Source organism: Oncorhynchus mykiss, chromosome 25 (genome assembly GCF_057628025.1).
Source record: "Oncorhynchus mykiss isolate SJ-2025 chromosome 25, ASM5762802v1, whole genome shotgun sequence".
NCBI classification, from domain to species: Eukaryota; Metazoa; Chordata; class Actinopteri; order Salmoniformes; family Salmonidae; genus Oncorhynchus; species Oncorhynchus mykiss.
Window position 1 is genome coordinate 17455001 of NC_143046.1, and position 15355 is coordinate 17470355.

At 39.8% G+C, this 15355-nt stretch overlaps 1 protein-coding gene across 6 annotated transcripts in view; it reads left to right on the forward strand.

Moving 5' to 3' along the window:
• Positions 1-15355, forward strand: part of LOC110504663 (protein phosphatase 3 catalytic subunit alpha) — an 83195-nt gene that overhangs the window by 29069 nt on the left and 38771 nt on the right. For all 6 annotated transcript variants that reach the window (XM_036969830.2, XM_036969832.2, XM_090220266.1 and 3 more), the window contains exons 6-7: positions 1-40; positions 14241-14318. The exon at positions 1-40 is cut by the window's left edge and continues 100 nt beyond it. In XM_036969830.2, coding sequence (XP_036825725.1) covers positions 1-40; positions 14241-14318 — 118 coding nt within the window. The remainder of the gene's footprint in view (positions 41-14240; positions 14319-15355) is intronic.

A 15355-nucleotide genomic window follows, 5' to 3' on the forward strand; every position in this document is an offset into this window, starting at 1 on the left:
TTGGCCACAACACAGTCAGAGGCTGCTCCTACTTCTACAGGTATGTTTTAACATGACAACGCACACAGACACCAATACGGACACACACACACTCACATCTGGTGTGTCTTTAGGTGTGATATACAGGGGAAAGGTGAGGAACAACGTATTGGAGGTGAGATGGAAACATGTTGTACTGGTAAACTACAAGCTGCTTCAGAGATACAACAACCAAAGACTAATTGGGATTTGTACAACAGCTGCAGAACCACACACACATATTTCAGCTTAAACCATATCCCACTGCTTTAAGGTTTCCCAGTAGGTATTCCCAGCAGTCATAGGTACAGTCATCAATATAATGCTTTTCAGTCCAAACAAGTTTGTCTAAGGTTGACTGATCATTTATTTAATGATTTGTTTCTGTTTTTGTTGCTCCACTATTTGTATCTGTATCTTGTGTGTTGAGTTGTTTGTATGTGAGACTAATGATTTCCCCCCTGTATCTTGTGTGTTGAGTTGTTTGTATGTGAGACTAATGATTTCCCCCCTGTATCTTGTGTGTTGAGTTGTTTGTATGTGAGACTAATGATTTCCCCCCTGTATCTTGTGTGTTGAGTTGTTTGTATGTGAGACTAATGATTTCCCCTTGTATCTTGTGTGTTGAGTTGTTTGTATGTGAGACTAATGATTTCCCCTTGTATCTTGTGTGTTGAGTTGTTTGTATGTGAGACTAATGATTTCCCCTTGTATCTTGTGTGTTGAGTTGTTTGTATGTGAGACTAATGATTTCCCCCCTGTATCTTGTGTGTTGAGTTGTTTGTATGTGAGACTAATGATTTCCCCCCTGTATCTTGTGTGTTGAGTTGTTTGTATGTGAGACTAATGATTTCCCCCCTGTATCTTGTGTGTTGAGTTGTTTGTATGTGAGACTAATGATTTCCCCTTGTATCTTGTGTGTTGAGTTGTTTGTATGTGAGACTAATGATTTCCCCTTGTATCTTGTGTGTTGAGTTGTTTGTATGTGAGACTAATGATTTTTCCCCCTGTATCTTGTGTGTTGAGTTGTTTGTATGTGAGACTAATGATTTCCCCTTGTATCTTGTGTGTTGAGTTGTTTGTATGTGAGACTAATGATTTCCCCCCTGTATCTTGTGTGTTGAGTTGTTTGTATGTGAGACTAATGATTTCCCCTTGTATCTTGTGTGTTGAGTTGTTTGTATGTGAGACTAATGATTTCCCCTTGTATCTTGTGTGTTGAGTTGTTTGTATGTGAGACTAATGATTTCCCCTTGTATCTTGTGTGTTGAGTTGTTTGTATGTGAGACTAATGATTTCCCCCCTGTATCTTGTGTGTTGAGTTGTTTGTATGTGAGACTAATGATTTCCCCTTGTATCTTGTGTGTTGAGTTGTTTGTATGTGAGACTAATGATTTCCCCTTGTATCTTGTGTGTTGAGTTGTTTGTATGTGAGACTAATGATTTCCCCCCAGTATCTTGTGTGTTGAGTTGTTTGTATGTGAGACTAATGATTTCCCCCCTGTATCTTGTGTGTTGAGTTGTTTGTATGTGAGACTAATGATTTCCCCCCTGTATCTTGTGTGTTGAGTTGTTTGTATGTGAGACTAATGATTTCCCCTTGTATCTTGTGTGTTGAGTTGTTTGTATGTGAGACTAATGATTTCCCCCCTGTATCTTGTGTGTTGAGTTGTTTGTATGTGAGACTAATGATTTCCCCCCTGTATCTTGTGTGTTGAGTTGTTTGTATGTGAGACTAATGATTTTTCCCCTTGTATCTTGTGTGTTGAGTTGTTTGTATGTGAGACTAATGATTTCCCCCCTGTATCTTGTGTGTTGAGTTGTTTGTATTGTGAGACTAATGATTTCCCCCCAGTATCTTGTGTGTTGAGTTGTTTGTATGTGAGACTAATGATTTCCCCCCTGTATCTTGTGTGTTGAGTTGTTTGTATGTGAGACTAATGATTTCCCCTCTGTATCTTGTGTGTTGAGTTGTTTGTATGTGAGACTAATGATTTCCCCCCTGTATCTTGTGTGTTGAGTTGTTTGTATGTGAGACTAATGATTTCCCCCCTGTATCTTGTGTGTTGAGTTGTTTGTATGTGAGACTAATGATTTCCCCCCTGTATCTTGTGTGTTGAGTTGTTTGTATGTGAGACTAATGATTTCCCCTTGTATCTTGTGTGTTGAGTTGTTTGTATGTGAGACTAATGATTTCCCCCCTGTATCTTGTGTGTTGAGTTGTTTGTATGTGAGACTAATGATTTCCCCCCTGTATCTTGTGTGTTGAGTTGTTTGTATGTGAGACTAATGATTTTCCCCCCTGTATCTTGTGTGTTGAGTTGTTTGTATGTGAGACTAATGATTTCCCCCCTGTATCTTGTGTGTTGAGTTGTTTGTATTGTGAGACTAATGATTTCCCCCCAGTATCTTGTGTGTTGAGTTGTTTGTATGTGAGACTAATGATTTCCCCCCTGTATCTTGTGTGTTGAGTTGTTTGTATGTGAGACTAATGATTTCCCCCCTGTATCTTGTGTGTTGAGTTGTTTGTATGTGAGACTAATGATTTTTCCCCTTGTATCTTGTGTGTTGAGTTGTTTGTATGTGAGACTAATGATTTCCCCCCTGTATCTTGTGTGTTGAGTTGTTTGTATGTGAGACTAATGATTTCCCCCCAGTATCTTGTGTGTTGAGTTGTTTGTATGTGAGACTAATGATTTCCCCCTTGTATCCTGTGTATTGAGTTGTTTGTATGTGAGACTAATGATTTCCCCCCTGTATCTTGTGTGTTGAGTTGTTTGTATGTGAGACTAATGATTTCCCCTTGTATCTTGTGTGTTGAGTTGTTTGTATGTGAGACTAATGATTTCCCCTTGTATCTTGTGTGTTGAGTTGTTTGTATGTGAGACTAATGATTTCCCCTTGTATCTTGTGTGTTGAGTTGTTTGTATGTGAGACTAATGATTTCCCCCTGTATCTTGTGTGTTGAGTTGTTTGTATGTGAGACTAATGATTTCCCCCCCAGTATCTTGTGTGTTGAGTTGTTTGTATGTGAGACTAATGATTTCCCCTTGTATCTTGTGTGTTGAGTTGTTTGTATGTGAGACTAATGATTTTTCCCCCTGTATCTTGTGTGTTGAGTTGTTTGTATGTGAGACTAATGATTTCCCCCCTGTATCTTGTGTGTTGAGTTGTTTGTATGTGAGACTAATGATTTTTCCCCCTGTATCTTGTGTGTTGAGTTGTTTGTATGTGAGACTAATGATTTTTCCCCCTGTATCTTGTGTGTTGAGTTGTTTGTATGTGAGACTAATGATTTCCCCCCAGTATCTTGTGTGTTGAGTTGTTTGTATGTGAGACTAATGATTTCCCCCCTGTATCTTGTGTGTTGAGTTGTTTGTATGTGAGACTAATGATTTCCCCCCTGTATCTTGTGTGTTGAGTTGTTTGTATGTGAGACTAATGATTTCCCCCCAGTATCTTGTGTGTTGAGTTGTTTGTATGTGAGACTAATGATTTTTCCCCTTGTATCTTGTGTGTTGAGTTGTTTGTATGTGAGACTAATGATTTCCCCTTGTATCTTGTGTGTTGAGTTGTTTGTATTGTGAGACTAATGATTTTTCCCCTTGTATCTTGTGTGTTGAGTTGTTTGTATGTGAGACTAATGATTTCCCCCCTGTATCTTGTGTGTTGAGTTGTTTGTATGTGAGACTAATGATTTCCCCCCAGTATCTTGTGTGTTGAGTTGTTTGTATGTGAGACTAATGATTTCCCCCCTGTATCTTGTGTGTTGAGTTGTTTGTATGTGAGACGAATGATTTCCCCCCAGTATCTTGTGTGTTGAGTTGTTTGTATGTGAGACTAATGATTTCCCCCCTGTATCTTGTGTGTTGAGTTGTTTGTATGTGAGACTAATGATTTCCCCCCAGTATCTTGTGTGTTGAGTTGTTTGTATGTGAGACTAATGATTTTTCCCCTTGTATCTTGTGTGTTGAGTTGTTTGTATGTGAGACTAATGATTTCCCCTTGTATATTGTGTGTTGAGTTGTTTGTATGTGAGACTAATGATTTCCCCCCTGTATCTTGTGTGTTGAGTTGTTTGTATGTGAGACTAATGATTTCCCCCCTGTATCTTGTGTGTTGAGTTGTTTGTATGTGAGACTAATGATTTTTCCCCTTGTATCTTGTGTGTTGAGTTGTTTGTATGTGAGACTAATGATTTTTCCCCTTGTATCTTGTGTGTTGAGTTGTTTGTATGTGAGACTAATGATTTCCCCCCTGTATCTTGTGTGTTGAGTTGTTTGTATTGTGAGACTAATGATTTCCCCCCAGTATCTTGTGTGTTGAGTTGTTTGTATGTGAGACTAATGATTTCCCCCCTGTATCTTGTGTGTTGAGTTGTTTGTATGTGAGACTAATGATTTCCCCCCTGTATATTGTGTGTTGAGTTGTTTGTATGTGAGACTAATGATTTCCCCCCTGTATCTTGTGTGTTGAGTTGTTTGTATGTGAGACTAATGATTTCCCCCCTGTATCTTGTGTGTTGAGTTGTTTGTATGTGAGACTAATGATTTCCCCCCTGTATCTTGTGTGTTGAGTTGTTTGTATGTGAGACTAATGATTTCCCCTTGTATCTTGTGTGTTGAGTTGTTTGTATGTGAGACTAATGATTTCCCCCCTGTATCTTGTGTGTTGAGTTGTTTGTATGTGAGACTAATGATTTCCCCCCTGTATCTTGTGTGTTGAGTTGTTTGTATGTGAGACTAATGATTTTTCCCCTTGTATCTTGTGTGTTGAGTTGTTTGTATGTGAGACTAATGATTTCCCCCCTGTATCTTGTGTGTTGAGTTGTTTGTATTGTGAGACTAATGATTTCCCCCCAGTATCTTGTGTGTTGAGTTGTTTGTATGTGAGACTAATGATTTCCCCCCTGTATCTTGTGTGTTGAGTTGTTTGTATGTGAGACTAATGATTTCCCCCCTGTATCTTGTGTGTTGAGTTGTTTGTATGTGAGACTAATGATTTTTCCCCTTGTATCTTGTGTGTTGAGTTGTTTGTATGTGAGACTAATGATTTCCCCCCTGTATCTTGTGTGTTGAGTTGTTTGTATGTGAGACTAATGATTTCCCCCCAGTATCTTGTGTGTTGAGTTGTTTGTATGTGAGACTAATGATTTCCCCCTTGTATCCTGTGTATTGAGTTGTTTGTATGTGAGACTAATGATTTCCCCCCTGTATCTTGTGTGTTGAGTTGTTTGTATGTGAGACTAATGATTTCCCCTTGTATCTTGTGTGTTGAGTTGTTTGTATGTGAGACTAATGATTTCCCCTTGTATCTTGTGTGTTGAGTTGTTTGTATGTGAGACTAATGATTTCCCCTTGTATCTTGTGTGTTGAGTTGTTTGTATGTGAGACTAATGATTTCCCCCTGTATCTTGTGTGTTGAGTTGTTTGTATGTGAGACTAATGATTTCCCCCCAGTATCTTGTGTGTTGAGTTGTTTGTATGTGAGACTAATGATTTCCCCTTGTATCTTGTGTGTTGAGTTGTTTGTATGTGAGACTAATGATTTTTCCCCCTGTATCTTGTGTGTTGAGTTGTTTGTATGTGAGACTAATGATTTCCCCCCTGTATCTTGTGTGTTGAGTTGTTTGTATGTGAGACTAATGATTTTTCCCCCTGTATCTTGTGTGTTGAGTTGTTTGTATGTGAGACTAATGATTTCCCCCCTGTATCTTGTGTGTTGAGTTGTTTGTATGTGAGACTAATGATTTCCCCCCAGTATCTTGTGTGTTGAGTTGTTTGTATGTGAGACTAATGATTTTTCCCCTTGTATCTTGTGTGTTGAGTTGTTTGTATGTGAGACTAATGATTTCCCCTTGTATCTTGTGTGTTGAGTTGTTTGTATGTGAGACTAATGATTTCCCCCCTGTATCTTGTGTGTTGAGTTGTTTGTATGTGAGACTAATGATTTCCCCCCTGTATCTTGTGTGTTGAGTTGTTTGTATGTGAGACTAATGATTTTTCCCCTTGTATCTTGTGTGTTGAGTTGTTTGTATGTGAGACTAATGATTTTTCCCCTTGTATCTTGTGTGTTGAGTTGTTTGTATGTGAGACTAATGATTTCCCCCCTGTATCTTGTGTGTTGAGTTGTTTGTATTGTGAGACTAATGATTTCCCCCCAGTATCTTGTGTGTTGAGTTGTTTGTATGTGAGACTAATGATTTCCCCCCTGTATCTTGTGTGTTGAGTTGTTTGTATGTGAGACTAATGATTTCCCCCCTGTATCTTGTGTGTTGAGTTGTTTGTATGTGAGACTAATGATTTCCCCCCTGTATCTTGTGTGTTGAGTTGTTTGTATGTGAGACTAATGATTTCCCCCCCTGTATCTTGTGTGTTGAGTTGTTTGTATGTGAGACTAATGATTTCCCCCCTGTATCTTGTGTGTTGAGTTGTTTGTATGTGAGACTAATGATTTCCCCTTGTATCTTGTGTGTTGAGTTGTTTGTATGTGAGACTAATGATTTCCCCCCTGTATCTTGTGTGTTGAGTTGTTTGTATGTGAGACTAATGATTTCCCCCCTGTATCTTGTGTGTTGAGTTGTTTGTATGTGAGACTAATGATTTTTCCCCTTGTATCTTGTGTGTTGAGTTGTTTGTATGTGAGACTAATGATTTCCCCCCTGTATCTTGTGTGTTGAGTTGTTTGTATTGTGAGACTAATGATTTCCCCCCAGTATCTTGTGTGTTGAGTTGTTTGTATGTGAGACTAATGATTTCCCCCCTGTATCTTGTGTGTTGAGTTGTTTGTATGTGAGACTAATGATTTCCCCCCTGTATCTTGTGTGTTGAGTTGTTTGTATGTGAGACTAATGATTTTTCCCCTTGTATCTTGTGTGTTGAGTTGTTTGTATGTGAGACTAATGATTTCCCCCCTGTATCTTGTGTGTTGAGTTGTTTGTATGTGAGACTAATGATTTCCCCCCAGTATCTTGTGTGTTGAGTTGTTTGTATGTGAGACTAATGATTTCCCCCTTGTATCCTGTGTATTGAGTTGTTTGTATGTGAGACTAATGATTTCCCCCCTGTATCTTGTGTGTTGAGTTGTTTGTATGTGAGACTAATGATTTCCCCTTGTATCTTGTGTGTTGAGTTGTTTGTATGTGAGACTAATGATTTCCCCTTGTATCTTGTGTGTTGAGTTGTTTGTATGTGAGACTAATGATTTCCCCTTGTATCTTGTGTGTTGAGTTGTTTGTATGTGAGACTAATGATTTCCCCCTGTATCTTGTGTGTTGAGTTGTTTGTATGTGAGACTAATGATTTCCCCCCAGTATCTTGTGTGTTGAGTTGTTTGTATGTGAGACTAATGATTTCCCCTTGTATCTTGTGTGTTGAGTTGTTTGTATGTGAGACTAATGATTTTTCCCCCTGTATCTTGTGTGTTGAGTTGTTTGTATGTGAGACTAATGATTTCCCCCCTGTATCTTGTGTGTTGAGTTGTTTGTATGTGAGACTAATGATTTTTCCCCCTGTATCTTGTGTGTTGAGTTGTTTGTATGTGAGACTAATGATTTTTCCCCCTGTATCTTGTGTGTTGAGTTGTTTGTATGTGAGACTAATGATTTCCCCCCTGTATCTTGTGTGTTGAGTTGTTTGTATGTGAGACTAATGATTTCCCCCCTGTATCTTGTGTGTTGAGTTGTTTGTATGTGAGACTAATGATTTCCCCCCAGTATCTTGTGTGTTGAGTTGTTTGTATGTGAGACTAATGATTTTCCCCCTTGTATCTTGTGTGTTGAGTTGTTTGTATGTGAGACTAATGATTTCCCCTTGTATCTTGTGTGTTGAGTTGTTTGTATTGTGAGACTAATGATTTTTCCCCTTGTATCTTGTGTGTTGAGTTGTTTGTATGTGAGACTAATGATTTCCCCCCTGTATCTTGTGTGTTGAGTTGTTTGTATGTGAGACTAATGATTTCCCCCCAGTATCTTGTGTGTTGAGTTGTTTGTATGTGAGACTAATGATTTCCCCCCTGTATCTTGTGTGTTGAGTTGTTTGTATGTGAGACTAATGATTTCCCCCCAGTATCTTGTGTGTTGAGTTGTTTGTATGTGAGACTAATGATTTCCCCCCTGTATCTTGTGTGTTGAGTTGTTTGTATGTGAGACTAATGATTTCCCCCCAGTATCTTGTGTGTTGAGTTGTTTGTATGTGAGACTAATGATTTTTCCCCTTGTATCTTGTGTGTTGAGTTGTTTGTATGTGAGACTAATGATTTCCCCCCTGTATCTTGTGTGTTGAGTTGTTTGTATGTGAGACTAATGATTTCCCCCCAGTATCTTGTGTGTTGAGTTGTTTGTATGTGAGACTAATGATTTCCCCCCTGTATCTTGTGTGTTGAGTTGTTTGTATGTGAGACTAATGATTTCCCCCCTGTATCTTGTGTGTTGAGTTGTTTGTATGTGAGACTAATGATTTTTCCCCTTGTATCTTGTGTGTTGAGTTGTTTGTATGTGAGACTAATGATTTCCCCCCTGTATCTTGTGTGTTGAGTTGTTTGTATGTGAGACTAATGATTTCCCCCCAGTATCTTGTGTGTTGAGTTGTTTGTATGTGAGACTAATGATTTCCCCCTTGTATCCTGTGTATTGAGTTGTTTGTATGTGAGACTAATGATTTCCCCCCTGTATCTTGTGTGTTGAGTTGTTTGTATGTGAGACTAATGATTTCCCCTTGTATCTTGTGTGTTGAGTTGTTTGTATGTGAGACTAATGATTTCCCCTTGTATCTTGTGTGTTGAGTTGTTTGTATGTGAGACTAATGATTTCCCCTTGTATCTTGTGTGTTGAGTTGTTTGTATGTGAGACTAATGATTTCCCCCTGTATCTTGTGTGTTGAGTTGTTTGTATGTGAGACTAATGATTTCCCCCCAGTATCTTGTGTGTTGAGTTGTTTGTATGTGAGACTAATGATTTCCCCTTGTATCTTGTGTGTTGAGTTGTTTGTATGTGAGACTAATGATTTTTCCCCCTGTATCTTGTGTGTTGAGTTGTTTGTATGTGAGACTAATGATTTCCCCCCTGTATCTTGTGTGTTGAGTTGTTTGTATGTGAGACTAATGATTTTTCCCCCTGTATCTTGTGTGTTGAGTTGTTTGTATGTGAGACTAATGATTTTTCCCCCTGTATCTTGTGTGTTGAGTTGTTTGTATGTGAGACTAATGATTTCCCCCCTGTATCTTGTGTGTTGAGTTGTTTGTATGTGAGACTAATGATTTCCCCCCTGTATCTTGTGTGTTGAGTTGTTTGTATGTGAGACTAATGATTTCCCCCCAGTATCTTGTGTGTTGAGTTGTTTGTATGTGAGACTAATGATTTTCCCCCTTGTATCTTGTGTGTTGAGTTGTTTGTATGTGAGACTAATGATTTCCCCTTGTATCTTGTGTGTTGAGTTGTTTGTATTGTGAGACTAATGATTTTTCCCCTTGTATCTTGTGTGTTGAGTTGTTTGTATGTGAGACTAATGATTTCCCCCCTGTATCTTGTGTGTTGAGTTGTTTGTATGTGAGACTAATGATTTCCCCCCAGTATCTTGTGTGTTGAGTTGTTTGTATGTGAGACTAATGATTTCCCCCCTGTATCTTGTGTGTTGAGTTGTTTGTATGTGAGACTAATGATTTCCCCCCAGTATCTTGTGTGTTGAGTTGTTTGTATGTGAGACTAATGATTTCCCCCCTGTATCTTGTGTGTTGAGTTGTTTGTATGTGAGACTAATGATTTCCCCCCAGTATCTTGTGTGTTGAGTTGTTTGTATGTGAGACTAATGATTTTTCCCCTTGTATCTTGTGTGTTGAGTTGTTTGTATGTGAGACTAATGATTTCCCCCCTGTATCTTGTGTGTTGAGTTGTTTGTATGTGAGACTAATGATTTCCCCCCAGTATCTTGTGTGTTGAGTTGTTTGTATGTGAGACTAATGATTTCCCCCCTGTATCTTGTGTGTTGAGTTGTTTGTATGTGAGACTAATGATTTCCCCTTGTATCTTGTGTGTTGAGTTGTTTGTATGTGAGACTAATGATTTCCCCCCTGTATCTTGTGTGTTGAGTTGTTTGTATGTGAGACTAATGATTTCCCCCCTGTATCTTGTGTGTTGAGTTGTTTGTATGTGGACTAATGATTTCCCCTTGTATCTTGTGTGTTGAGTTGTTTGTATGTGAGACTAATGATTTCCCCCCTGTATCTTGTGTGTTGAGTTGTTTGTATGTGAGACTAATGATTTCCCCCCAGTATCTTGTGTGTTGAGTTGTTTGTATGTGAGACTAATGATTTCCCCTTGTATCTTGTGTGTTGAGTTGTTTGTATGTGAGACTAATGATTTCCCCCCTGTATCTTGTGTGTTGAGTTGTTTGTATGTGAGACTAATGATTTCCCCCCTGTATCTTGTGTGTTGAGTTGTTTGTATGTGAGACTAATGATTTCCCCTTGTATCTTGTGTGTTGAGTTGTTTGTATGTGAGACTAATGATTTCCCCCCTGTATCTTGTGTGTTGAGTTGTTTGTATGTGAGACTAATGATTTCCCCCCAGTATCTTGTGTGTTGAGTTGTTTGTATGTGAGACTAATGATTTCCCCCCTGTATCTTGTGTGTTGAGTTGTTTGTATGTGAGACTAATGATTTCCCCCCAGTATCTTGTGTGTTGAGTTGTTTGTATGTGAGACTAATGATTTTTCCCCTTGTATCTTGTGTGTTGAGTTGTTTGTATGTGAGACTAATGATTTCCCCCCTGTATCTTGTGTGTTGAGTTGTTTGTATGTGAGACTAATGATTTCCCCCCAGTATCTTGTGTGTTGAGTTGTTTGTATGTGAGACTAATGATTTCCCCCCTGTATCTTGTGTGTTGAGTTGTTTGTATGTGAGACTAATGATTTCCCCTTGTATCTTGTGTGTTGAGTTGTTTGTATGTGAGACTAATGATTTCCCCCCTGTATCCTGTGTATTGAGTTGTTTGTATGTGAGACTAATGATTTCCCCTTGTATCTTGTGTGTTGAGTTGTTTGTATGTGAGACTAATGATTTCCCCCCTGTATCCTGTGTATTGAGTTGTTTGTATGTGAGACTAATGATTTCCCCTTGTATCTTGTGTGTTGAGTTGTTTGTATGTGAGACTAATGATTTCCCCTTGTATCTTGTGTGTTGAGTTGTTTGTATGTGAGACTAATGATTTCCCCCCAGTATCTTGTGTGTTGAGTTGTTTGTATGTGAGACTAATGATTTCCCCCCTGTATCTTGTGTGTTGAGTTGTTTGTATGTGAGACTAATGATTTCCCCCCAGTATCTTGTGTGTTGAGTTGTTTGTATGTGAGACTAATGATTTTTCCCCTTGTATCTTGTGTGTTGAGTTGTTTGTATCTGAGACTAATGATTTCCCCCCTGTATCTTGTGTGTTGAGTTGTTTGTATGTGAGACTAATGATTTCCCCCCAGTATCTTGTGTGTTGAGTTGTTTGTATGTGAGACTAATGATTTCCCCCCTGTATCTTGTGTGTTGAGTTGTTTGTATGTGAGACTAATGATTTCCCCTTGTATCTTGTGTGTTGAGTTGTTTGTATGTGAGACTAATGATTTCCCCCCTGTATCTTGTGTGTTGAGTTGTTTGTATGTGAGACTAATGATTTCCCCCCTGTATCTTGTGTGTTGAGTTGTTTGTATGTGGACTAATGATTTCCCCTTGTATCTTGTGTGTTGAGTTGTTTGTATGTGAGACTAATGATTTCCCCCCTGTATCTTGTGTGTTGAGTTGTTTGTATGTGAGACTAATGATTTCCCCCCAGTATCTTGTGTGTTGAGTTGTTTGTATGTGAGACTAATGATTTCCCCTTGTATCTTGTGTGTTGAGTTGTTTGTATGTGAGACTAATGATTTCCCCCCTGTATCTTGTGTGTTGAGTTGTTTGTATGTGAGACTAATGATTTCCCCCCTGTATCTTGTGTGTTGAGTTGTTTGTATGTGAGACTAATGATTTCCCCTTGTATCTTGTGTGTTGAGTTGTTTGTATGTGAGACTAATGATTTCCCCCCTGTATCTTGTGTGTTGAGTTGTTTGTATGTGAGACTAATGATTTCCCCCCAGTATCTTGTGTGTTGAGTTGTTTGTATGTGAGACTAATGATTTCCCCCCTGTATCTTGTGTGTTGAGTTGTTTGTATGTGAGACTAATGATTTCCCCCCAGTATCTTGTGTGTTGAGTTGTTTGTATGTGAGACTAATGATTTTTCCCCTTGTATCTTGTGTGTTGAGTTGTTTGTATGTGAGACTAATGATTTCCCCCCTGTATCTTGTGTGTTGAGTTGTTTGTATGTGAGACTAATGATTTCCCCCCAGTATCTTGTGTGTTGAGTTGTTTGTATGTGAGACTAATGATTTCCCCCCTGTTTCTTGTGTGTTGAGTTGTTTGTATGTGAGACTAATGATTTCCCCTTGTATCTTGTGTGTTGAGTTGTTTGTATGTGAGACTAATGATTTCCCCCCTGTATCCTGTGTATTGAGTTGTTTGTATGTGAGACTAATGATTTCCCCTTGTATCTTGTGTGTTGAGTTGTTTGTATGTGAGACTAATGATTTCCCCCCTGTATCCTGTGTATTGAGTTGTTTGTATGTGAGACTAATGATTTCCCCTTGTATCTTGTGTGTTGAGTTGTTTGTATGTGAGACTAATGATTTCCCCTTGTATCTTGTGTGTTGAGTTGTTTGTATGTGAGACTAATGATTTCCCCCCCTGTATCTTGTGTGTTGAGTTGTTTGTATGTGAGACTAATGATTTCCCCCCTGTATCTTGTGTGTTGAGTTGTTTGTATGTGAGACTAATGATTTCCCCTTGTATCTTGTGTGTTGAGTTGTTTGTATGTGAGACTAATGATTTCCCCCCTGTATCTTGTGTGTTGAGTTGTTTGTATGTGAGACTAATGATTTTTCCCCTTGTATCTTGTGTGTTGAGTTGTTTGTATGTGAGACTAATGATTTCCCCTTGTATCTTGTGTGTTGAGTTGTTTGTATGTGAGACTAATGATTTCCCCCCTGTATCTTGTGTGTTGAGTTGTTTGTATGTGAGACTAATGATTTCCCCCCTGTATCTTGTGTGTTGAGTTGTTTGTATGTGAGACTAATGATTTTTCCCCTTGTATCTTGTGTGTTGAGTTGTTTGTATGTGAGACTAATGATTTTTCCCCTTGTATCTTGTGTGTTGAGTTGTTTGTATGTGAGACTAATTATTTTTCCCCTTGTATCTTGTGTGTTGAGTTGTTTGTTTGTGAGACTAATGATTTTTCCCCCTTGTATCTTGTGTGTTGAGTTGTTTGTATGTGAGACTAATGATTTCCCCTTGTATCTTGTGTGTTGAGTTGTTTGTATGTGAGACTAATGATTTCCCCCCTGTATCTTGTGTGTTGAGTTGTTTGTATGTGAGACTAATGATTTTTCCCCCTTGTATCTTGTGTGTTGAGTTGTTTGTATGTGAGACTAATGATTTCCCCTTGTATCTTGTGTGTTGAGTTGTTTGTTTGTGAGACTAATGATTTTTCCCCCTTGTATTTTTTTTGTTTATTTGTTGTGATGTCTCTGCACAATTGTTGTTTTCTAGGACCGAACTGAGGGAGGGTGTGGGTTCGGTGTATGGGGTGATTGGGGTGGGTGGCTTGGAGGGGGTTGGGGTGAGTGGTTTGGAGGGAATCAAGGTGGGTGGACTGAGGTGGGTGGAGGGAGGGCTTGGGATATGGTAAAGTCTTTGTACATACATTAATGTACATTTTGTAAAATTTGTATAAAAATATATATTAAAAAACAAAAAACATCCCACAATCCCTAGGGAGACTGCACCGTTCTGTTTCCATGACTACTGGTTACTATTGCTAGATTGGGGATTGATATTAAGACACAGTGAGGAAAAAAGAGCTTGAGAGAGATGGGGAGTGAGGGAGAAAAAAGAGATTAATAACATGAGAGACCAGAGGATTGGAGTGATGGATAGTTGAGACTGTTGTCATAATATGGTGCTATACAATATGGAGCCTACACCAGTCTACTGAGAGGGACATACACTGCCCTCCTACTAGAGCTGGTTCTGCTGTTCATTTTGGGCTCAATGATGACCCCTGGTGGTCATTCAATGTAAACTGTTTCAGAGTAGGCCTACTATCCTAGTCTGATATAATGCAGGGTTGTTCAGAATGAAATCTCTCTCTCTCTCCAGTTACCCTGCAGTGTGCGAGTTTCTACAGACCAACAACTTGTTGTCAGTCATCAGAGCACATGAAGCGCAAGATTCTGGGTGAGAGGAGCCCTACTTTTTCTTTGGTTATTGACAAAACAATGTGTTATTCTTCACATGGTGAGTGACATAGTGACAGTAAACTCTAACTTAATGTATAATGTTTGAAAACATTCACCTGTCCCCCACAGTGTGTGTTGATCCGAGGCTGGGGATGGGGGTTAAGTGTTTGAGGGGTGGGGATTGGGGTTAAGTGTTTGGGGGCTGGGGAAGGGGATTAAGTGTTCACATGGTTTGGGTGTGTTAAGTGTTTGGGGGTGGGGATGGGGGTTAAGTATTTGAGGGGTGGGGATGTGGGTTAAGTTTTTGGGGGTTGGGAATGGGGGTTAAGTGTTTGAGGGCCGGGGATGTGTGTTAAGTGTTTGGGGGGTGGGGGTTAAGTGTTTGAGGGGTGGGGATGTGGGTTAAGTGTTTGAGGGGTGGGGGATGTGGGTTAAGTATTTGAGGGGTGGGGATGGGGGTTAAGTGTTTGGGGGCTGGGGATGGGGGTTAAGTGTTTGGGGCTGGGGATGGGGGTTAAGTGTTTGGGGGCTGGGGATGTGTGTTAAGTGTTTGGGGGGTGGGGGTGGGGGTTAAGTGTTTGGGGGGTGGGGGTTAAGTGTTTGGGGGCTGGGGATGTGGGTTAAGTGTTTGGAGGTGAAGATGGAGGTTAAGTGTTTGGGGGTTGGGGATGGGAGTTAAGTGTTTGGGGGCTGGGGATGGGGGTTAAGTGTTTGAGGGGTGTGGATGGGGGTTAAGTGTTTGGGGGCTGGGGATGTGGGTTAAGTGTTTGGGGGTGGGGATGTGCGTTAAGTGTTTGGGGGTGGGGATGGGGGTTAAGTGTTTGAGAGGTGGGGATGGGGGTTAAGTTTTTGGGGGCTGGGGATGTGGGTTAAGTGTTTGGGGGCTGGGGATGGGGGTTAAATGTTTGGGGGGTGGGGGTTAAGTGTTTGAGGGGTGGGGATATGGGTTAAGTGTTTGGGGGTGGAGATGTGGGTTAAGTGTTTGAGGGGTGGGGGATGTGGGTTAAATGTTTGGGGGCTGGGGATTTGGGTTAA